Source organism: Vigna angularis, chromosome 6, assembly GCF_016808095.1.
Source record: "Vigna angularis cultivar LongXiaoDou No.4 chromosome 6, ASM1680809v1, whole genome shotgun sequence".
Taxonomy (NCBI): Eukaryota; Viridiplantae; Streptophyta; class Magnoliopsida; order Fabales; family Fabaceae; genus Vigna; species Vigna angularis.
In genome coordinates, this window is record NC_068975.1 from 1,155,443 (window position 1) to 1,179,992 (window position 24,550).

The 24,550-nt window shown below is 39.3% G+C and overlaps 1 protein-coding gene across 1 annotated transcript; it reads right to left on the reverse strand.

The window, feature by feature from the left end:
• Positions 1-545: 545 nt before the first annotated feature.
• LOC108342967 (ABC transporter F family member 3) lies at positions 546-22,852 on the reverse strand. Its single transcript, XM_017580921.2, has 17 exons — positions 22,571-22,852; positions 22,264-22,479; positions 21,223-21,621; positions 20,989-21,135; positions 20,544-20,672; positions 20,364-20,465; positions 20,113-20,259; positions 13,906-13,968; positions 13,690-13,736; positions 13,540-13,599; positions 13,330-13,412; positions 12,956-13,050; positions 12,538-12,624; positions 2,086-2,173; positions 1,845-1,930; positions 1,095-1,157; positions 546-1,002 (listed from the first exon to the last, which is right to left on the reverse strand). Exons 1-17 carry the CDS (start codon positions 22,772-22,774, stop codon positions 880-882), a joined length of 2,139 nt encoding a protein of 712 aa, XP_017436410.1. The 5' UTR covers positions 22,775-22,852; the 3' UTR covers positions 546-879.
• Between the last annotated feature and the right edge of the window lie 1,698 nt (positions 22,853-24,550).

Here is a 24,550-nt window from a genome sequence, read left to right on the forward strand (position 1 = left end):
ATATATATATATATATATATATATATATATATATATATATATATATATTATATACTTACCTATATAATTATTACAAATTTATTCGTTTAGGTGGCATTTGATATAAGAATTTCTTTTTTCATTCCTAACTATATTGTTTGCATGAATAAGATTTTAAGATATTCTTTATAATATATATTATTTTCGTTCACTTTGGAAAAATTTTACTCTCGCGTCACTTTCTAAACTAATATTAAAATCTTAACACTAAGATTTTTTTAAGTTAGTTCCTACTTTTATGTAAAGGATTTCTCCTCCATTATTTTAATTCAAATTCCGCTGCTAGTCTTATATTTACTGTAACTACGAAGAAAGTTACACATTTCAGAAAAAGTTTGCTTTTGAAGAACGCTTTATTTTAGTTTAATAAATTGCAATTAAGTTTTTATTACCTCCATTAATATAAATGTTAACTTCTTCCAGTCCACTAATTTCTACCTTCCATTATTTTGGAATATATTTTACACATCGGAAAAAGTAGGAGATGGTCCAAGAAATCAGTGAAGTACATGAATAAACATTCTTCATTGCGAATTTCTTATTGGGTCATTTTCAACAATGGCAAGACCATATATTCTCTGGTGCTGTCACAATTTTCTTACCACAAACAATACCCTTTTCTTTCATTCCAGTGAGTCTACAGACATTGATGTTGCAACGTGATTGTGTAGTGGAATCACATTGATGTTTTTGTAATAAACAAATACAAAATAAAATGTGTAGACCTTACAGAAATTATAAATGTTAAAACTTGTATATTCCCTCCCATGCTGAGACAAATAGCAGAAAAATGTCATCCAGGTATCTTCCAATTACCAAAGAGTGGTCTCTGTTCTGTTCCTAGGCTGATTGGAGTATCTTCTTATAATCTTGGAAGGTGCCATTGAATGGTGTCACTCTTCCTTCGGATACAACCCATAGTTCCTCCACGCTTCCCGAGATAAGGTGTTCGTCGTGACTCACCTGCCAGACACAAACGTATGATATGATTGTCTATGACCACTCAAATCGAATACTAATATTAAAAGAATGAGGTGTCAGAGAGTTTATCATACCATTAGAATGCCTCCTTGGAACAGGACAAGACCTTGGATAAGCGCCTCTACAGCATCCAAATCCTACACCATGTTATATTACGTTCAGTCATTTTTGGATTTAGGGTCGCTTAATTCACAATATACTACACAAGCTGCACTATAACATCTTTGCACTTGTTAATCAAACAAGACAGTAAAGTTTCTTCTTATATATGCGTTATGTGTTCATTGAACCCTAATGTTATATTCCAAGAAATCCTCTTGAAAATTGAAATTGCCAATCTACATCCAATTTATTTTGCAAAACGTCTCGTCCAGACAAATAGTGTCAGTAGTTTAACTGTCCCCATAAAAGAAGTTAACAAATAAAAATGCCTAGTAATTTTCCTGTTCAGGAATTTCGATCTTATTACTATAGCTGTTGCACGGCGATGCCATTGTAGGAAATGAAGACACAAATTACAACGTAAGATTCAGTGCAGGAAATGTAAGCTGTTTCGGACAGGGCAATAAGTCCGTCTCCTTAAAACGACGATGTTATGTTAGGATTGAGATGATTCCCTAAAAAAACATAGGATCTACAGCTATTTTCTCCTCACTCAATTTGCTTGCATACTATTATAAAAGCCAAAATAAGCACCACCATGACGGAAAACAAAAACAATGAGTCATTAGACGCATGTACTTTCCCTTCAACAAATAAGACAGTAAACAACAAACAGCCCACCAAGGAGCAACAAACAATGACGGAGAGACACAGCAGCATACCAGATGATTGGAAGGCTCATCAAGCAATATTATGTGTGGCTTCTTAAAAGTTATCTTTGCAAAGGCAACCCTGCTTTTCTGACCACCTAGTAAAGCATTTGGAGAAGTCAAAAAATATAATTCACACCAGATTGGAACTCAACACCCACGAGTGTTGTAACATATATTATTGCTGATCTAAAAGATAATTAATGAAACGTTTATGAATTATGATGTCTACATGAACTGTGACAAAAAGTACCTGACAAAGTATACATTGGCTGCAGTGCAAGATTTCCAGTTACACCAAAAGAACCTAAGTGAGCTCGAAGCTTCTGTTCTGGAACTCCCTGCAGAAATTTTTAAAAAAGGAAAAAATTTAATAATCAAATTACAAGTACAGCGATTAAACAAGTTTTGACAAAATCACCGAGTTACATGCCTAGCACCCAAAATATAGACCTGATCAGTTCCCCTTCCTCTCTTTCAAAAAAAAATTCACAAAAACTATATCATGAAAAGAGGAAACAATTATTAGTTTTCACATGCACAAAAAGAACTTAGTCTGTTATACTGGTGATCCTTACATTCTTCCCTATAGTTTCCCCAAACAAAAAAAAAAGGCTCCAGGTGTTTGGTTTAGATCACTCTCCTCACTCACATTGAACCCAAAACCAGTAAACAGGCAACTCACCCTACTTGGTATGTAGCTATGAAAGCAGAATATGATGCCCTGCTGCACAATGGAACTTGGTCCCTAGTCCCCTTACCGCCCAACAGGACTTCCTTTGGCTGTAAGCAGGTCTTCCACGTCAAAGAGAATATTAATGGCACTGCCAACCAGTACAAAGTCCGGCTGGTTGCTTAAAGAGTTTCACCAGCAACGAGTTTACAACAATAATGAAACCTTTTCACTATCATCAAAACTGCATTAGTTTGTCTTATCCTCGCCCTGGCTATAACTAACATTGACCTCTTCTTTCCTGAATAGCACTATTGACAAAGAAGTTTACAACACTCAACCTCACGTCTGCAAGTAAAACAAAGCCATCTGTGGAGAGATTGGATCCGATCCATGTTTTATTGTAACCCATGAATTTATTTATAAATGGATTGGATGGAAAATAGATAAATAGATTGATTTGTGTTGTAATTAGAGGAAATATTTATAGAATCTTCTTAATTAGAGAAAATATCTATAGAATCTTCCTAATTAGAGAAAATAGGTGTATGATATTCTAGATTATTTTGAGTATATTGCTTCTTTATTTCCCTGTTTTAGAAGATTGGATTGCTATAAATAGAGGTAAGGAGAATGTAATTGATATGAATGAAAATGGTAAAATCAATCTCTTTTTCAAGTTGGTATCAAAACTCCCGATCTTGGGAGCTCCTTTTCCGCTGCAACAATAGCCACCACCGTGGTTGTCCGACCACTGCGGTTGCCGCCGTAACCAATTGAGGTTGTTGATAGGGCAGAAAGGTGCACCCAACTCTAGCGAACACAACACCGAAAATTGTTTCGGGAAAGAAGCCACCACGCGCCACGACCATTGCCGGCCCACGTGCCTAGTTCCTGTGAGACCAACTCGCCGCCACCATCACAAAAAGGGTTGTTAGAGCCTCCTGAGTGCATTCCAGGGATCAGTGATGTCCAATTTGGCCTAGATTTGAGTAGATCTAAGTTTTAAGTTCTGCTCCTTTTTTCCAATGTAACCCACACGTCGTCGTAGTCTCGGATAAGGTCACCGGAGACACCTGATTGCGTTCTATGTGATGTCTGAAGTAAAAATTATTCCTTTGGGTCCCAATGATTTTCCAAATATAGTGGGTGCCTATCAGTTGGATGGTTGGAATTTCTTAAGTAGAGCCACTACATTCAAAGGATTCTCGAGGGACGTTCAAGACTAGATCACATAGATAAAGTAGGGTCAGAACCAAAAGACACATTTTCAAAATTTGGAGAATGAAGATTCTCTAATTATGACTTGGATGTGGCATTCCATGATTCCTAAAATAAGTCGAAATTATATGGTTCATTCTTCTGCCAAAAAGATATGGGATGATTTACTGAGTACTTTTTCATTAAAAAGGATTTTGTTGCATGCTATGACATTGAAAGCAAGATAAATAATACAATACAGGGCTCCCTTTCCGTATCAGAATACCACGAAATCTTTAATGGAGTTTGGATTGAATTAGATCATATCCAAACAATAAAGAGGTGTAAAACAGATGTTGCCGCACTTGTTGAAGTCGTGGAAAGAGGAAGAATCTTTAAATTTCTCCATGGCTTGAATCATGAGTGTGACCCAATCCGGGTACAAATCTTAGGAAAAGAAAAATTACCATCCCTATCAGAAGTTTTTCTTATGGTAAGAGGAGAAGAAACTCGGAGAGCTGTCATGCTTGATTTGGGGATCTCCAACACAAGTTCTGCCATGACAACCGGAAAGGGAGTTCATAAGAGAACAAATGCTAGGGGAAAGTCATTTCAAAAAGTACTCGTGGGGACTATTGTTCATACTGTAAAAGATCTGGACATACCAAGGAAACATACTTCAAACTCCATGGAAGAAATAATGTTCTCGAGTGGATGGGAAACAACAAAGGGTCTACTTAAAGATGGGTAAATCATACTACCTCAGAACAAGAAGCCACCAGTCAATCTAGTCCTTCACAATCTAGTCATTCACCACCACCGGATCTTGATATGAAAGCTTATAAGGAGGAACTCGAGCGCTTGAAAGCAATGGTTGAATCAATGAGTAAGCCCTCTGGATCATGTACTCTGTCCATGAAAGGTAAGATTTGTCTCAATAATATTGGTTATGGTGTCTCAAGGTATATGGATCCTTGATTCCGGAGCAACTGATCATATGACACCTTCTCGTGTCCTTTGACTCATGGTTAAAGATATAAAAAACAACTAATTAAAGTTGCAAATGGTCAAGATATACCCCTATATATGGCTCTAGGAATATAATTTTGGACTCATCTATTGTATTAAAGAATGTTTTACATGTTCAACAATTAGCCAATAGTCTTATTTGTGTGCAAAAACTCAAAGGATTTAAATTGTTCAATAACATTTTTCTCAAATTTTGTGTTTTTTAGGACCTTACCACGGGGAAGACGATTTTAACTGCTAAAGAGAAGAATGGGTTGTATCTTTTAGAGTCTGATGACCAAAGCAAAACAAAAATCACGATTCAACAAGCTACATCTGAGACGTGGGCAAATTCCCAAATATGGTTACATCATCAAAGGCTTTGGCATTTGTTATGAAGTGAACTTTAAGTCTAACTCAACCCCACAAAACCGGCTTGTATAGTAAGGTTTGTACCCACTTATATACTCTAAATTAGCATTATCTTTAGTTGATGTAGGACTTCCAACATACACCCTCATGTCGAGGTATATACATCTCGAGCGTGGGACTAGACATTAATGGGTGGTCTAATAACGGTCCAATAGTGGGTGGAACAATACGCCCAACAAACAACAAATATCGTTGAAGCAAAAAAAATTGTCTAATCCGGAGGTGAGGATCCTTGAAGATATCAGTGAGGAGGTAAGTATCATTGAGGATTTACCCATTGCATTAAGAAAGGAAAGAATATCATGTGCTAAATATCCTATTTCACAGTATGTTTGCACTAACAATCTCTCTGATAAGTATAGAAGCTTTATTGTTGTCATTGATGCCACAGATATTCCTACCTCAATCCAAGAGGCCATGAAACTTGAACCTTAGAATCAAGCCATGAAAGAAGAGATGAATGCCTTAGAAAGAAATTCAACTTGGGAGATTGTAGATAAGCCAAGAGACAAGAAGACAGTAGGATGTAGATGGATATTCATAGTGAAACATAAGTCAGATGGGACAATAGAAAGATATAAAGCTAGATAGGTGGCAAAGGATATACCCAAACTTATGGAATTGACTATGAGGAGACATTTACCCCAATGACAGATGAATACAGTTCTAGTTGTTCTCGCTTTGGCTGCTCATTTTGGATGGGACTTACACCAGTTGGATGTGAAGAATGCCTTTGTTCATGGAAATCTAGAAGAGGAAGTGTACATGGAGATTCCCCGAGGTTTTGAAGTGAAAAATGAAAGAAACAAGGTATGCCTCCTAAAGAAAGCCTTGCATGGTCTTGAGTAATCCTTAGAGCATGGTTTGGAAGATTTACAAAAGTAATTGTTTCCTTGGGATACAGACAAAGCCAAGAAGATAATACTTTATTCATAAAGCACTCTTCTACAGGTAAACTCACTATTGCTTGTCTATGTGGATGATATGATTAGTGTAGATGATGAAACAAAAAAGTTGGCATTAAAAAAAAATTGGTAGCCTAATTTGAAATGAAAGACCTAGGAAAACTCAAATATTTTACTTGAGATTAAAAACCGATAAAAATATATTCTGAGGGCTTAACAGATCCCTCTCATTCTCTTCTATATATATTGAAAAAGCAAGAGTACATGGAACACCAAGAGTCTGCACTAGACCTCTAGATACAGAACTAGGTACTACTCATTACTGGTCTAACAGACTAGCCTTAATGATGATATAAAATAGTAATTATTCTAACACTCCCCCTCAAGCTGGAGCATACAGATTGTATGTACCAAGCTTGGAACAAATAAACTCAATCCGAGGTCCCCTTAATGACTTAGTCAACACATCTGCAAGTTGGTCATTTGATCCAACAAACTCGGTACATATTTCTTTTGACAATAACTTTTCCCGAACAAAATGACAATCAATTTCTATATGTTTAGTTCTCTCGTGAAACACTGGATTTGATGCAATGTGAAGAGCAGCTTGGTTATCACAATACATCTTCATACTCTGGGTGTCACAAAAGCTAAGCTCTTGAAGGAACTGCTTCACCCATATAAGTTCACAAGCTAGTGACACCATTGCCCTATATTCAGCTTCAGCTGTTGATCGAGCCACTACAGTCTGTTTCTTACTTTTCCATGAGATAATGTTTCCTCCAAGGAAAACACAATATCTAGTAGTAGATCGTCAATCAATAGGAGAACATGCCCAATCGGCATCACAATATCCTAATACCTGAAGGCTTCCTTTTTCTTCATATAACAGCCCTTGCCCGGGAGCCTTTTTAACATACCTTAGAATGCGAATGATAGCATTCCAATGGCCAACACATGGAGCTTGCATGAACTGACTAACCACTCCAACTGCAAAAGATAGATTCGGCCTTGTAATAGTGAGATAGATTAGTTTTCCAACTAGCCTCCTATATCTCTCCGGGTTGGAAAATAACTCACCTTCTTCTGCTGTTAATTTTTGATTTGGGTCCATAGGACTGTCAACCGGTCTACAATCAATCATGCATGTTTCTTGCAAAATATCCAGAGCATACTTCCTTTGGGAGATTACAACTCCATCTTTTGACTGAGCTACTTCAATGCCTAAGAAGTATTTGAGGCTTCCAAGATCCTTGGTTTGGAAATGTCTACATAAGTACTCTTTCAATTGAGATATTCCAGCAGTATCATTTCCTGTAATGACTATATCATCAACATATACTATTAAGTAAACACATTTCCCGAGAGATGAATGATAATAAAAGACTGAGTGATCTGCTTCACTGCGTTTTAGCCCAAATTTTTGAACAATGGAGCTAAATTTTCCAAACCAAGCACGTGGTGATTGGTTGAGTCCATATAGAGATCGGTGCAATTTGCAAACCATACCAGACTCCCCCTAAACAACAAACCCAGGAAGTTGCTCCATATAAACTTCTTCCTCAAGATCACCATGGAGAAAGGCATTTTTGATATCCAATTGATGAAGTGGCCAATGACGAATGGTTGCCATTGCGAAGAAAAGACGAATGGTCGTCATCTTGGCCACGGGAGAAAAGGTGTCACAATAATCAAGGCCATAAACATGAGTGTACCCTTTTGCAACTAGCCGGGCTTTTAGCCTATCAATGTCACCATTAGGGACGACTTTAATTGCATATACCCATCGACAACCAACAGCCTTTTTGCCTGGGGGAAGTAACACAAGCTCCCAAGTATTACTATGGTCAAGAGCCTGCATTTCTGCAATCATGGCTTGTCGCCATCCAGGATGATCAGGTGCTTCTTTCCCATTTTTGGGTATAACCACAGAAGACACTAAGGATAAAAGGGAATAAAATGAGGGCGACAGTCTGTGATAGGTAAGAAAATTATAAATGGGATGAGGGTTTCGAGTGGAACGAGTACCTTTTCTGAGAGCAATGGGCCAACCAGAATCATTTTCACTAGGAGGCGTGGCAGGAGGCGGTGACGGAGAAGAATCTGAACAAGGAGATCCACCATTTTCTGGAAGAGGACTATCCATCGGGGTACTGTGGCGGAAGATATCAATATGTGGAGAGGAAGGTTCGGGAGGACCTTGAGTATGACTGGAATTGACTGAAACATTGGAGATATTGGACTCAACCACTGGAAGAGGAAGGACCTGTTGAAGGATATGAACATCTTGAACAGATGGAGAGAAGAAAGGTGTTTGTTCAAAGAATGTAACATTGGCAGACATGTAGTACTTCTTGGTTTCAGGAGAGTAACACCGGTACCCTTTTTGAAGCCGAGAATAGCTTAAAAAGACATTTGATCGCACGAGCGGAGAGCTTGTCTAGCCTCGGAGACATGTCGTGAACAAAACAGACAACCAAAAACTTGAGGAGGGGTGTGAAAGAGAGGATCATTGGGAAAGAGAATGGAGAAAGGGACTTTATTATTGAGAGAGGAGGAGGGCATCCTATTAATAAGAAAACAGGCAGTTAAGATGGCATCCCCCAGTGATGAACAGGAATATGGGCACCAAGCAAAAGGGTACGAGCAGTTTCAACCAAGTGTCTATTTTTTCTTTCGGCTATACCATTTTGCTGGGGTGTATGAGGACAAGTCGACCGATGCAAAATACCATGGGAGCTAAGGATTGCAGAAAAAGTGGAGGAGAAATACTCTTTAGCATTATCACTTCTTAAGATTTTAATTACTTGACCAAATTGGTTCTTGATTTCATTCAAAAAGGATGTGAAGATGGGTAACTATTCAGAGCGATCTTTCATTAGATAAACCCAAGTACATCTAGATACTCATCAATAAATGTAACAAAATACCTAAAACCAAAAGAACAAATGCGACTAGGTCCCCAGACATCAAAATGAATAATAGAAAAACTAGAATTACACATTGATTGAGACCTTTTAGGAAAGATAGATCTAACATGTTTTCCTAGTTGACAAGACTCACATTCTAAAGTCTGAAGACCACTAAGTTCAGGACACATCTTTTTTAACTTTGACAAGTGAGGATGGCCAAATCGGTCATGTAACACTTTAGGGGGAAGAGCTGCAACACAGGACACCCGTGGAGGAGATCCAAAATAGTATAAACCTCCAGCTTCATATCCTTCTCCAATCTGTCTCCCCGAGCCATGCTCCTGTATAACAAAAGATTTTGAATCAAAAGTTATTGAACAATGTAACATTTTGGTTAACTGACTTAAGGAAAGTAAATTGAATGGACAGTTCGGGACAAAAAGAACAGATTTCAGAGTGAGAGAGGGAGACAAGGAGACTTGACCGACTCCCTTTGAACAAGTTTTAGAGCCATTTGCAAGGGTAATGAAATGGGGTTTTTCTTGGAGGGAAAGGGTTGAGAACAATGAGGTATTACCATAGATGTGATCAGAAGCACCCGAGTCAATTACCCATGAATTTTGACCTTCCATGGATTGAGAAATGCAAGCTGTGGATGTACTTGGGGATTGAGATGATTGGGCCAAGCTGTTAGACTTTAATCGCAGATACTCTTGATACTCTTCCTCAGTGAACTTGGAGTCGGAAGTGGGAGTTTCAGCCTTAGAGATATTGGCGGTTTTTGAAGGAAAACCATGCAAGGAGTAGCAGTTTTCTTGGGTGTGACCCACCTTCTTACAGTAAGTGCACTGTGGACGTCCCCGACCTCCACGTCCTCCTCCTCTAGTGCCACATCCAGCTCTTCCTCGCGTGGCAACCATGACAGATGGTTCCATTGTTTCATGAGCTTCCTGAGATTGAGGCACTGGAACACGAAGAAGACGTGTGGTCAAGGCTTCCAAGGAAGGGACCTCATGACTTGTCAAAAGTTGATCTCTGATATGATTCAAATCTGGATGTAAAGCACGGAGGATCATCACCATATAATACTTGTCAAGCTTCTTCTTGATGTCTTCCGAAGATTCCACTTCCAAGAACATTCTCAACTCTTCCACAGCTGCTTGGGCTTCAATCATGAAGGAGACCATATCATGGTCTGTCATTTTGAGACATGCAAGCTTGTTTGCTGTATCATAGAGACGTTGAATATCATTAACATAAATGCTTTGAGCTTTCTTCCAAAAAGAGTGACATGTTCTGAAGGCTCTAAGAGATATCAAAAGTCGGGGTTCCACAGATTGCCACAATAGGGCACACAATTGGAAATCTGCTTGTTTCCATTGTTCAGCTTTTTCAGAAGGTACTTGGCTTCCATCCTACTCAAGGTTGTCATAATGTCCTTGACCGAGGAACCACATTTCCACGGCAGCAGACCAAGACAGATAATTCTTTCCGTTTAGCTTTTCGGAAGTAATGGAGGGACTTCCAAAGAAAGAAAGAACACTTCCAGACGCCATTCTTGTTAAAAATAGGAGAAAGAAAAAAAAAACGCAGCAGTAAGGAACCAAAAACCGAGAGGGTTCCTTAGGGTTTTCTTCAAGGGGAGCTTCTGGACTTCACTGAAGTAGGGTTTTGAGGGTCAGAACAGAGAGAGGAGGCTCAGGAAACAACTATGGAGGTGTCGCGCTGACCTTCCAACAGGCAGAGGGCGGCGCGTGAACAGTACGCGCCTGTTCGCAGCGCACAAAGCGGCGCGTGGCGGAGCGTGGAGGAGAATCAGACTCCGACACCGGTGGGGGTGGTCGTCGCGAGAAGAGACGAACCAGATCCAGTGGTCGCCGGACGGAACAGTGACGGCAGACGGTGACGAACAGCGGCGGACAGAGAATAAGACTCCGGCACCGGTGGGGGTGGTCGTCGCGTGAAGAGACGAACCAGATCCAGTGGTCGTCGGACGGACCAGTGACGGCGGACGGCGGCGGACAGATGTGAGATGGCATAGAACCTAGTTGAAGAACTTTAAACTGCAGTTGACAGCGAACAGCTGGTAGACAACCCAGGACAGAAACCAGAGCAGGATGAACCTGCTCTGATACCAACTTCAGATTAAAAACTGATAAAAATACATTCTGAGGGCTTAACAGATCCCTCTCATTCTCTTCTATATATATTGAAAAAGCAAGAGTACACGGAACACCAAGAGTCTGCACTAGACCTCTAGATACAGAACTAGGTACTACTCATTACTGGTCTGACAGACTAGCCTTAATGATGATATAAAATAGTAATTATTCTAACAATTTTCTTGGAATAGAGGTTGCTTACTCCAAGAACAGAATTTTCATATCCCAAAGAAAATATGTACTTGATCTCCGCAAAGAAACAGGAAAGTTGGGATGTAGAACCTCAACAGTTCCTATAGAACAGAATCACATCATTGGAAGTAAGGAAAGTGCTTCTGTAAAAAGGCCCAATATCAGAGATTGATAGGAAAATTGATTTATCTATCATACACAAGACCAAATATTGCTTATGTAGTTAGTATAGTGAGCCAATTTATGCATGACCCAAAAGAGAGACACATGCAAGCAATTGATAAAATTCTCCAATACTTGGAGTCAAGTCCAGGAAAGGGCTATTATTCAAAAGGGAAGACACATTGACTATAAAAATATATATTGATGCTCACTATGCACATTCTGTTACTAACAGAAAATCTACTTCTGGGTATTGTGCGTTTCTTGGAGATAGTCTAATAACGTGATAAGCAAAAAGTAAGATAGAGTATCTCGTTCTAGTACAGAAGTTGAATTTCGAGCTCTTGCTCAAGGAATGTGTGGAGGACTCTGGTTGAAAATCATTTTGGATGACCTTAAAGTCAAGGTGGATAACCTTGTGCAACTACATTGTGACAATAAGTTTGCCATGAGCATAGCCCATAATCCAATACAGCATGACAAGACTAAAAACATTGAGATTGATATACATTTCATCAAAAATAATCTAGACAGATGCTTTGTGATTACAACTCATGTTCCTACCAAACTTCAGATAGCATATATTTTTACAAAAAGGCTCCCTCCGAGTAGATTTCAAGATCTTGTAGGCAAGTTGGGAATGATTGATATTCATTTACCAACTTGAGGAGAGTGTTGTAATTAGAAGAAATATCTACAAAATCTTCTTAATTAGAAAAAATATCTATAGAATCTTCTTTATTAGAGTTGAGAAAATTGGTGTATGATCTTCTAGATTATTTTTTAAGTATATTGTTTCTTTATTTTCCTTTTTTAGAAGATTAGATTGCTAGAAATAAAAGTGAGGAGAATGTATTTGATATGAATAAAAATAATAAAATCATTCTCTTTTTCAAGTATGTCACCCCCAATTAGAATATGATGGGAACATCAATTATCCAGCACTTCATTTAGTCAGTGATTAGAAGGATGGGAACCCCACTAAGGCATTTAAATTAATATTAACTCCCATAAAACATTCAGAAAACAGGTAATTGTCACAGAATATAAGGAACTCACAGGATAGCAGCGCATCATATACAGTAGAGGATTTGAGGATAAGTCCAGACCATCAACATGGTGCTGACTGAACACTGCTATACGAACCTGTAACAGTAAGATATGTAATTAATGATCCAAAATAATATTGAAATAAGAGAAGACATCACTACGGATAGATGAGCTGCCACTATGATAATTTCAAGTCCCTGAGCATCACGTAGTAACTTGTAAAATGCATTACCATTTTCAAATCATTCATAAACTACTTTTGACATTCACAACTGATTTAAACCATAAACTACTGAGACTTCAGTTGTTAACAGTATCGTGGATAAAAAAAATAGCCAATAAGTCAAATAATAATGGAGGTGAGACAAAAAGAAGTAACTTTTATTTATGAAATTGTAGGATTGTTTTCTCAATGTACTATAGTTACCTTAGCAGAACGGAAGACAGTCCCTGAACTGGGCTGAAGTTCCCCAGCAATTAACTTAAGTATAGTTGATTTGCCAATACCATTTGGTCCAACCACTGCAAACATTGAGGATATAATCTTCAAGACATAACCAATATGGCAGTACCATGTCATTATATTAACAAACACTCCTCCGTCCCCCACCCACAGATGATACAATCCAGGAATGAATGACATGAGAGAATTCATTCCACATACAGTCATGACTCATGCTGAGCAATCATGCATACTATATGATGCCAATATAAATTGAACCAAATTATCTATATCACGGCAAGGCTTTCAAAAGGCATGAGAGAATTCATTCCAGGAACTACAATAAACATGATTCTTACTTGCAATACGGCTGTCAAGATCAATCCCAAAGTTCAAATTCTTAAAAAGAATGGGGCCCCCAGAATAACCAAATGAAGCATCACTGCACACATGATGAAAATTTTCCATTTAGCTCACTAAGAAGGCCTAAATGCTGTATGTGACACTATGTTTTGGTATTCATTGGTTCGTATCAATATTGTCCATAGATACAGTACAAGAAGGGATACCTGAAACTTATAATCGGTGGACCAGGTCTATCATCCGGAGTGGGGAACTCAAATTTGTAGCTATATCCCACCAGAACAAAAAAGATATATACAGTTAAAAACTACAACAAAGCTAAACAGAGAAACACAATAAAAGAAATAAGTTCTTACTCAGGATCATTAACAATCTCATCCACATGGCCCATTCGCTCCAAAGCCTGAAATATATTTTCCAGGAAAAAAAGGGGTTTATGATACAGAAATATCGGATTTAATTATTTAAACTGAAACTTTAAAAAAAATAAACCAGGGACTAAATAACATACACATGCACATGACTTTCTGGGCAATTGATTTATAAAATGCTAATCTGACAATAACAAGTACCTTGATTCTAGATTGAACGAGTGATGCCCTCTTTGCATTATAACGGAACTTGTCAATAAAGGTCTGAAAGAAAAGCAAAACATCAAATGTCAGATGTCAAATAGAATCTTGAGAAAAGTGCTACAGAGGCACAAGTTCTGAAATTGCAAACAGCAATCTTTTGAAGGAATCAAATGGAAAATGATGCTAGACAGACTATGCACATATGATAGTCTGCCTGTTTTTTCAAATGTTTAATTAAAACTGTCAAAAAAATTGTTAAAATTAGATAAGTTTTTTCAAAAGAAAAAAAGTTTGTTACTTTTCATAGAAGCTGGAAAGCATAGAATCTGAAAAAAACTCAATAAAAAACAGCATAGACAAAGAGCTTCTTTTCAAAGTTTATCCCAGCACACCCAGAATCAATTAGAAACAATGTCAAGAACTAATTAAGGAGCATGTATCTGTTTAATAAGGATTCAATCAATATAACTAACACTAACCCATCTAATGACACTAATATAGAATGAGAGAGCATGTGTGCAGACTTTCCAAACACAATTCATCCCAAACTATAGTTGTTTAGTTTCGCTTCTCAAGACAATTGAAAAAAAAGGTACCCAGACGTTACAAGAGAATTCCAAGACAATTCTTGGATGTTTATTAAGAAATCAAACAGCACTGTTCTACCAATGTGGTAAGAACACGAACAACCATGTACAATTTTCAAGATCTTTCGAGAGGACCTGTCTCTCCTAACTTTTCCCTTTACAAAATACTCCAAAACTGCCTCCTCACCTCCTAATAAGGCTATACATGATAGAACTCTCAAGGTGTATGTTAGAAAAAAGGGTCAAAATAGAGGTTAAGAGGCAGTTAACGGGGGTTAGACAGTTAACTGGGGGTTGGAGGTGGTTACAACCCCTAATAAGGGTTATCTTTTAAGGGGGGAAATGGATATCAGGTTGGTTGTCGATTAGTTTGTTCGGGAACAGGTTCTAACCTGTGTAGAAGGGATTTTCTTCCCTTGGAAGCAGTAGGACGTTTTCTGTATTTTCCTTTTCTAATTAAATTATCATCTTTTGAAGTTGAAGTAAGATTTGTGTGCATTTTTCTTAATCGGAAATAGTAATTTGGTTTCTTGTCACCAAGAAACCTAACAATATATAATAGTCTGTTACAGTTATGTAATTACAACTGTACTAACTACCTTCTTTTTTCCTTCTTTTGCACACTGTATCAAACCTATCAATACCCCCTCCATGAAGACTCACCTTGTCCTCAAGGTGAAAGTCTGGAAATTCTTTATGAATGCAGGCAGCAGATTCCCAACTATTCTTAATATCTGAAAGATGTTTCCATTTGATAAGAACTTCTAAGTCACCTTGAGTGGTCTTTCTTGTATCTGGCAGTTGTTATAGATATACTTCTAGAATATAGTCTTGAGAGGAGGAGGCATGGGCTGGGTAGATGTGGCTGGCTGCCCTCCCTGGTGAGTAGTGATGCTACTTGTTATGTGTGGGGTCTCCCCTTTTGTTGTAACTCTGATTTTTTCTTCAACCATCTGAGCTTTCATCTTCAACTCAGGAAGATTTCTGGGTTCATACAACTTAACCTCAGCCTTCCTTTAACCCATTCAAGAAAATGCCTACCAAATAATCGTGTTGAATCCCCTTCAAGAACCCAGCATATTGTTCAAACGGCTCAATATAATCTTCCACTAAACCCGTTTGTCGCAAGCCAATCAGAATTTGAAAGGGGTTTTGCAGCATTGTTGGTTGAAACCTGCGGACAACAGCCACCTTGAATGCCTCCCACGTAGGATTTGGATTGTAGGTTTTCCACCACTGAAACCAATTCAAGGCTTTCCCTCCAAAGCAACCATGACAGCCTGCATTCTTTCCTCCTCACTGACTTCCTTTAATCAAAAACACCTTTCTAATTTGTTAGCCCACCCATAGGCCCCCTCTCCTTTAATCAAAAACACCTTTCTAATCTGTTAGTCCACCCATAGGCCTCCTTTCTTGCAAAGACAGGGATGTCCAGTTTTCTCAATTTTGAGGAGGACACTACCCATTTGCGACCAAATCCTCATCAGTTTGTTTCGTTGTTGAAGACAGTTTCTCCACCACCACTGTAAGCCCCTGAATCATGTCTTTCAGACATTGGAACCTCCTATGATACTCGTTATCCTATTCTTGCACCATTCAATCTTGATTCCATTCTTCTATTCACCATGCCCCCCAACAACTACCACAGAACCAAAAAAGAGACTCTGAATATGATAGGATATGGAGGGTTTATGAGAGGAGAAAGAAGAATGAGAGAGAAGTTAACCACCCCCACCCCTTTTTATAGCCAACACCTTAACCCCAACATACCTACTCCAATAACCTAACTAACTTTCCCTCCTCCTAACCATCATGTCTTGTTTATAATTCTCTTCCTCCTTTGATATACCCTCAGGGTCCTATCAGTAAATTTCCCTCTCCTAGGATCTCAAATAACAACTTTGGATACATCAAATACAAAGTAAGAAATGGAAGAGAAGAGCATCTGAAAAGTAAGCATTCAAGTATCTGGGTATTGTGATGCAGATTCGGCAGGTTCGCCTATTGATAGACGGTCTACTACCGGATATTGTGTTCTCCTAGGAGGAAACATTATTTCATGGAAAAGTAAGAAACAAAATGTAGTAGCTCGATCAACAGCTGAAGCCGAGTATAGGGCAATGGCGTCACTAACATGTGAACTTATATGGGTAAAACAATTCCTTCAAGAACTTAACTTTTGTGACATCCATACTATGAAGATGTATTGTGATGATCAAGTTGCTCTCCACATTGCATCAAATCCAGTGTTTCACGAGAGGACTAAACATATAGAAACTGATTGTCATTTTGTTCGTGAAAAGTTGTTGACTAAAGAAATATGTACTAAGTTTGTTGGGTGAAATAATCAACTCGTAAATGTGCTGACCAAGTCATTAAGGAGTCCTCAGATTGAGTTTATTTGTTCCAAGCTTGGTACATACAATCTATATACTCCAACTTGAGGGGGAGTATTAGAATAATTGCCTTATGTATCATCATTAAGCCTTACTTAAGGATAGTGTGCTAGTCTAGTATCTAGAGTAGTACCTAGGTCTGCAACTAGGTGTCTAGGGCAGACCCTTAATCTTCTATGTACGTTTATATCAGAACTTTCTTATAAATAGATGAAAGTGAGAGGGATTTGTTAGATATATTATATATTATATCTTTTATCTTTTAGTTAGTTTGTTATTGTTTCTCATTTGTATTTTGGGTTTAGCCCATATTTCTTCTATTATAAATAGAGAACCCTATGTGCGTATTTAACACAAGGGAGATTAATCCCAAATATAGTTTTTCACTATATTCAACTTGGTATCAGAGCAAGTTCTCTGATCCTCTTCTGGTGGTCTCTGCTGTTTGCCGGCGGCCAGCCGCCATGGCCGCCGGCAGCCCTAAAATTTCAGTGGGCAGTCTACTTCTTCTCTTTGTTCTTAAATCTCAGCACCCAGAATCAAAGAGACCTAAAGCCTCCTGGGAACAGCCGTCGCGAGCCGCAAGCCAGACCCAGTGTGCCACTGCTGTCGCCGCCACTTTCTGCCGCCGTTGCTGCCGCCGGCCACCGTCACAGTTTTGACGGGTGACCTGCGGATCTGAAGCGTCTCCTCGAGCGATAGCCAACCCCGCCGGAGACAAGACCAGACTCCTCTTCACGCGCCTCCTCTTTCCGGCAGATCTCGAATGCGTGTTGCACGCACCGCCTTGTCGCCGACCACCGTCAAAGTCTTGTCCGGCGACCACTGGATCTGGTTCGCCTCTTCACGCAACGACCAACCCCACCGGTGCCGGCGACTGATTCTTCCCCACGCTCCGCCACGCGCCGCTTCTATGTGCATTGCAAACAGGCGCGTACAGCCCACGCGCCGCCCTCTGGCCACCGGAAAGTCTCCGTGACACCTCCATAGCCGTCGTTTGGACCTCCTCTCTCTGTTCAGACCCTCTAGAGCAGCCATTGCTGCCATCTTCATCTGTCTTCTTCTCCGCCGTTTGCTGCTGCCCAGGCGCCGTTTGTCGCTGTCCAGGCGATGTTTGTCGCTGTTTGACATCGTTCGTCATTGTCTGCCGCTATCCGTTGTTTCCCACCGTCCGCAGTTGTCCGTTGCCGACCACCTTCCGCTGCCAACTACCGTCTCAAACAGACGCAACTGCGTCAATTCTTCTTGGGCTAGAGTTTAGCCCGATCTTCTTGTGATACACTGCTAAGTATCACCACTTGGCAGTTGTCCAGCAAAGAATTTTGGACCTCCAACATGTCTTTGGATCTTTGATGCCTTTGTTTCAGCATTGTAGCTTAATATTTTGTTTTGTTTTAGTGGTCCAGCAACTGTGATGTTTCACATTTCCGCCCTTCACACTAAGGGGGAGTATGTTTCCAAGACACTGCAAGTCACATAAATATGGGTGTAGTCCCTGCAGTTTTGTAGATTTCAGCTACTACTGTTGATCCTGTCACCCATCCATCATTGATGAGGATTTAGTGTAGTCCCTGCAGTTTTGTAGCTCTTAGCTTTCAGCTACTACTGTTGATCCCGTCACTCATCCATAATTGATTGGGATCAGTCCTTGCAGTTTGTCATTGTCCACCACTGCTCTCATTCATCCACTTTTGAAGTTGAAGTTTCACAAGCTGTTGTTAGTCCATCTATGTTTGCCTCACACTCTTGAAGACAAATCATCTAGTTCAACACTGAGTTCATCTATTCCAAGCTTAATTCATACAATTTGTATGCTCCAGCTTGAGAGGGAGTGTTAGATATATTATATCTTTTATCTTTTAGTTAGTTTGTTATTGTTTCTCATTTGTATTTTGGGCTTAGCCCATATTTCTTCTATTATAAATAGAGAACCCTATGTGCGTATTTAACACAAGGGAGATTAATCCCAAATATAGTTTTTCACTATATTCAACTTCAATCAAGCCCTCTAGAAATATTTTACGGTTTCAATCTCAAGTGTTGTTTTGCCACTTTTGATGTTTTTGACCATGTGGTCAATTTTGATTTTAGGTGTTTTTTCTTTATTTTTATGCATATTATACATAATGCAATATAAATCTACTTAAGGATCAAAATAGCATTCATACCCAAGATTATCAGACTTAAGAGTTTACATAGACTCATGGTGGTCTCGTAGACTCAACTTGTGGACCTGACTTGTTGACTTGTAAGAGTCTACTTCATATGAAAAATAGATATAAACCATGCTAATTCAACATTTCAACACCATAATTAATCAAAATAGTAGACAAGAATCCCATAACACCACAATGCATCTCTATGGACTACAATATATTGGCTACTATTAGTTAAAGGATATGGGCGTCCCTAGAAAAGCCACCAAGGTCGGCCAGCAAGAGATAGGTGACTTTGGTGGAGATGAGGCGCCAAACAGAAACTAGAGAAGCGGTTGTTGTTGCTCTATAGGGAAGAGGGGAAGAAAAACATGGACTAAATGGGGCATTAAGAATTTTAGGCAATCTGAAAGGGGGGATAAGTCCATTTTATCTTTTATAAACCCTCAAAACAATGCAGCTGAGGGCAAAGGTGAAATTGACCCATTTATCTGTTGCGTTGTGACACTATTGTGCCAATTCAGCCTATTTTTTAGGCCCCCAAAAGGAACTTGGCCACAAGAGTCACAATGTGTTGCCATGATTTCAGATCTGTGGCTGCCAAAGGTCTCCATTCCACCACTATGATAGGGAATGAGAAAAGCCTCTCTTCAATGGCTTCCCCTTCACAAAGAGCAAATGTTCAGTTTACAAATGACAACTTATCCTCTCCATCATACTATCCAACCCTATTTAATATCTAATAAATTCACACACAGAAAGCTAATATTAGAAAGTACATTGAGAAAGCATACATCATGCAATCAATGTACTAACAACTTAGTTTACCACCCAAGTCCTAACTTCTAACATGAACCAGCTTGAATACTTGACTAATAAATATCATAGAATACAGCTTAACCAGTTAACCCTCACTTGGCAGCATAACTTGTAGCTCTTGTTGTATAGATTCACAAATTAAGGATTCATATAAACAACCCAGTAGACTAGTATAACAAAGCAGCAGCCGGAACAAAATAAACTATCAACACAGAGAAGAATAACTTTAACAGTGAAAAATAATACCTGCATATGAGATCTTGCGCGCTCATTTGCCTCCAATGCTTTCTGCTGATTTTTAATTTGTTCTTCTCGGGTCCTCTCAAAAGTATCATAATTTCCTTTATATGTAGTCAACTTTTGGTTTTGCAAGTGAATTATATCAGTAACCACCTGGGAATGCAGTTAACAAGTTAAAAATTATGCTACTAACACATTTAGAGAAAGCACTAAACCAACACAATATTTGACCAAATCAAGATAAGCTGATATGTTACCGTGTTTAAAAATTCTCTCGCATGTGAAACAACAATAAATGTTTTTGGCCATTTAACCAAGTATGACTCAAGCCATAAGACAGCATGAAGATCAAGATGATTCTGCAATAAAAAAAAATCATAAATTCTCTAAACCGAGGCATCCATGAATCACAGAAGAAACTTGGAATGATGAGTCACCGTAGGCTCATCAAGAAGCAATATATCAGGCTCTATAAACAGTGCACGAGCAAGAGCTATGCGCATCCGCCATCCTCCTGAAAATGTTTTTGTTGCCTTCTTCTGCATCTCAGGAAGGAAACTCAAACCCTGAAATTGCCCTTTGTAAGACAATGATTTTGGAAAGTGTTTCTGCTTCATAAATATTTACTACAAATTTTATGTAACCAACAACAGAAGATTGCTTAATGTTAAAGTAGAGAAATTCTTCTACTAGCATGTTAGAGTACTTCTTTTGTAGTTCATACCATTACATGAATGATCTCCTTAGAGAACTGATTATGCAATAAATAGGGAAAACCAAAAGACAAATTAACATAAGAATAAGCTACAAGCCTACAATTCAAAAATTCAACAAGATTCAAGTGGCTAATAAGAGAATAAGACTTTCCAACAATGAACTCACAGCTAATATAGATGCTGCTCGTGCCTCTGCAGAATCAGCATCAATGTGTTCAAGCCTCTTATATATTTCCTCAAGCCTCTGTGAAATGCTATCCCTGCCAACCATTCCATTTGAGTCACCCTTTTCAATTTTGTCCTCAAATTCCCTCTGTCAAACAACACAACATACTCAGTTATCCCAGATTCAAGACCAAATACAAATTGCTAGCAAAGCAGAACACAATCAATTCCTCACCTGTTGGGCAACTAACTGAGCTTCTTCTTCAATAAGTTGAGTCCTCTCAATGTCAGAGTTGAGGACACACTGCAAGGCTGTGGTATCATCACCTGTCACCTCTTGCTCCACGTGCAATATTTGACAATTCCTTGGAACACCATCGATGGCTTGCATAGCCATGTGTCTAAGAAAAGTGGTTTTTCCTGTCCCGTTCCTTCCTACCAAACCATAATGCCTTCCAAACGAAAGTGTGACACAACCATCAACAATTAGATCCCGCCCACCAACCGAGATATTGAAATTCTCCATGTGAATGTCCTTCACGTTTGGTCCCCCAGCACTCTCATGCCTCACACACACCAACGGCATACCTGCTCGTGCCGCCTCCATCTCCGCCAAGTGCATTTGGTATTGTGCCTGCTCATATCCTTCTTTAGTCAAATGAACTCAACCACAAGCTCTAAGAGTGACAATAATAACAATAACAAAGTCATGTTACACTATCATCCAATTACAACCATTCACCATGAAAGGCATTATATATGACACGTTTATTGACTTTTACAATAATTATTTAAAAGTCGGACATTTAGCTTCTAACTGACACGTTCTGAACAATTGACATTGTAAACCTGCTTAATATTTTTTTAACCATGTTAATTGTACAGAGTATTCATCAGCTTTACTAATGACTAATCTCTGTCGGGAAACTTGGCTGACCACCTCTAGTGAGGTCTCCTGTCTCAACATTGTCTTTCCATACACAAGGCCAGATCCCCAGACATTGCTTAAGGGGACAGAGTGCAATACCACTCGGACCAACAATACGTTGCCGTAAAATTGCTTAATCTAACAATCCATAACTCTAATAATAATAATAAAATCAAGATTTGGTTTCCACCACATCTAGGGTTTTGGAGTCTCCACAACCACAATTGTGGTTGTATTAACCGCATTTGTCCACAGTTTCTCACTACATCAAAATCCTTATAAAACCATGACTGTAATTTAACCCCTTGATGATGAAAACAACAATAAGCAGAGGAATTGGGGAAACACCTCTCGCTGACGTTCATCCTTGCGCTTCCTTCTCTCGAGCTTTAGACGGTCACGTTCCGATAACAGTGGGCCGTCGACAGGCTCGGGCTTCTTCTTGGGAGCTTGGACGTCGTCCAAACCTTCATTCATTCGAAACGGCGCCGCCAGGCTCCGCACAGCGGGTTTCGCCTTCACCAAACCGTGCTTCCCGAACTTGTCGCACAACGTGCTGCACACCTGCATTTTGATTGAAACAGAAGAAGGAGAATAGTAAGGTTAGAGCTAACAAGTTCAGGTTTGCGAAAAAGGGAAAGGGAGTGCGACTGACAGAGCGGCACTCGGAGAAATCGTCGACGCAGCCGGCGGCAACGAGGAGCTCGCCGAGGGCTTCGAATGCGCCTTCGCCGTCGAGGCCAAAGTCGAAGTCATCGTCTGCGAGGACGTTGACAATGTAATCGACAATTGGTTGGTCTACGTCGACGACTCTTTGTCCCAAAACGTCGTGCACCACTGATCTTGCCACCTCCGTCATCTTCCGCCACCACTGCGCTTCTGCTTTCTTATGCTCTGCGTTGAGCTGCTGCTTTTGGCTTTTAGGGGTGAAAATGGACCTGGAATAAGATTTTGGAATAATTACACTTCAAGCCCTCCTACTTTTGGAAATTATGTTTCTTCCTCCAGGTTTTTTTCTCTTTGCTACTTCTTCAAGGGAAATCTATTGCAAATATAAAACCTCTATGAATTGTTTTATTTCAAACATGGAAATTAAATCTACCAAAAGAATGATAACTATGTTGTCTTTTTAAGTTTCCTAAAATGATTTAATCATCAATTTGATTTTATTTTAATAGTTTTAAAATAGTTTCTTCATCATCTAATATTAAATTATATTTTTTAAAAACTAATATAATATTAAACTATTAAGTTTATGGACGGAATTAAAACTATTTAGACTAATTCATGTAAGGGCCTGAAAAATATAGGGCTTTTTGGCCTTATGTTGAGGCAGTCAGGTCCGTGAAACTAAGGACACCATGACCTTAGAAGGGACTTTTCCAATCTGAGTTCCTTAGCTCAGCTTCTCATTCTCTCTCTAAAAAAAAGTCTTTTCCTCCATTTCTCTTTGCCTTCTCTTTACCACTCCCTCACTTTCAGTCGTTGCATGTTGGTTTAGGTGGTGCTCAAGTGACCGCGGAGTAGAGACCTTCGCAACCATCCGAATAGATTTTCACTCTTCAGCGAGTAAGTAGCTCTTCACTGTTCTCCGCTATTTGGGACCTAGAGCAAGTTGCATGTGCCTAGTGTACCCTTCTTTACGTTTTTCCTCCGTTCATTCTAGCTCTAAGAGTTGTTTCTGTCACCAATGTGGTGTCTTGTAGGGTTTGGTTGGGCCCTTGCTGTGTGAGGGGCACTGTTAAAGCATTCTAGTGGGTTGTACTGCTCAACTCCAAGGTAAGGGGAGCTAGGTTTTCTTAAAGTTTATTATTGTGAAATGTGTAAATGTGTTGATCTTTGTGTGACCATGTTGTTTGGGTTGAAATTGCGTTTTTGAGATTTGTTGTATGAACTATATGCTGGAAATTTGTGACTGTGGATTTGGTTAGGCTGAGGTGATATTTGAGATTGATATGTGTGATGTATGTGTTCTGTTGAAGGGGTATTCAAGTGGAAGGTAAGATCAGTATGCATTGTTTTGAGAAAAACTAGTAGAGTTTTGGGTCACTTGAGAGGAAGTGAGGTGGTGAATTTGGGAAGTAGGGGTTCTGGGCACAATGGGGTTGTTGGGACATCTTAGGCAAGTCAATTGTGACTTGTTAGGATCATAACACTCGTTTAGAACAGGCTAAAAATGGTAGGATCAGAATTGAGCCCCTAAGTTGAGGAAACTAGTGTTTTAAGAAGGAATTTGGGTCTTAATCACTTAACAATCACTATAGGAATGAGTAAAATTAATTAGATAAGTTTAACTAGGTTTATATCAACCATTAGAGGCTTTAGAAATTGGCCAAGAGGCCTAGAAATGGTAAGGGCTAGTGTGAGTGTGTGATTCTACAGAATTCGCGTTCTGCAGATGATGCAGAATCGCTATGCGAGGCAGCTCGCATAGCGAGACCCTTTAAAGAGTGCTCACTGTCTGAGTCATTCGCTGTGCGAGCTAGTGCGCTGTGCGAATGACCAGAGGGTGTTGCTCTCTATTTGTGGATTCGCTTGGCGAATCTGTCGCTATGCGACTGGTGGTGGTCTGAGACCACTGCCCATTTAATTCGAAGGGCAAGTGGGGCGCATAGCGAGAGCCTTAGGGGGGTTG

Excerpts from the sequence above, each read along its gene's own strand:
- LOC108342967 (XM_017580921.2), bottom strand. The coding sequence starts at position 22,774 with ATGACGGAGGTGGCAAGATCAGTGGTGCACGACGTTTTGGGACAAAGA. Across the intron at positions 20,673-20,988 it reads GAGCAGCATCTATATTAGCT|GGTTTGAGTTTCCTTCCTGA; the intron begins GTGAGTTCATTG and ends GGGCAATTTCAG. Across the intron at positions 13,051-13,329 it reads TCTTGACAGCCGTATTGCAA|TGGTTGGACCAAATGGTATT; the intron begins GTAAGAATCATG and ends CAATGTTTGCAG.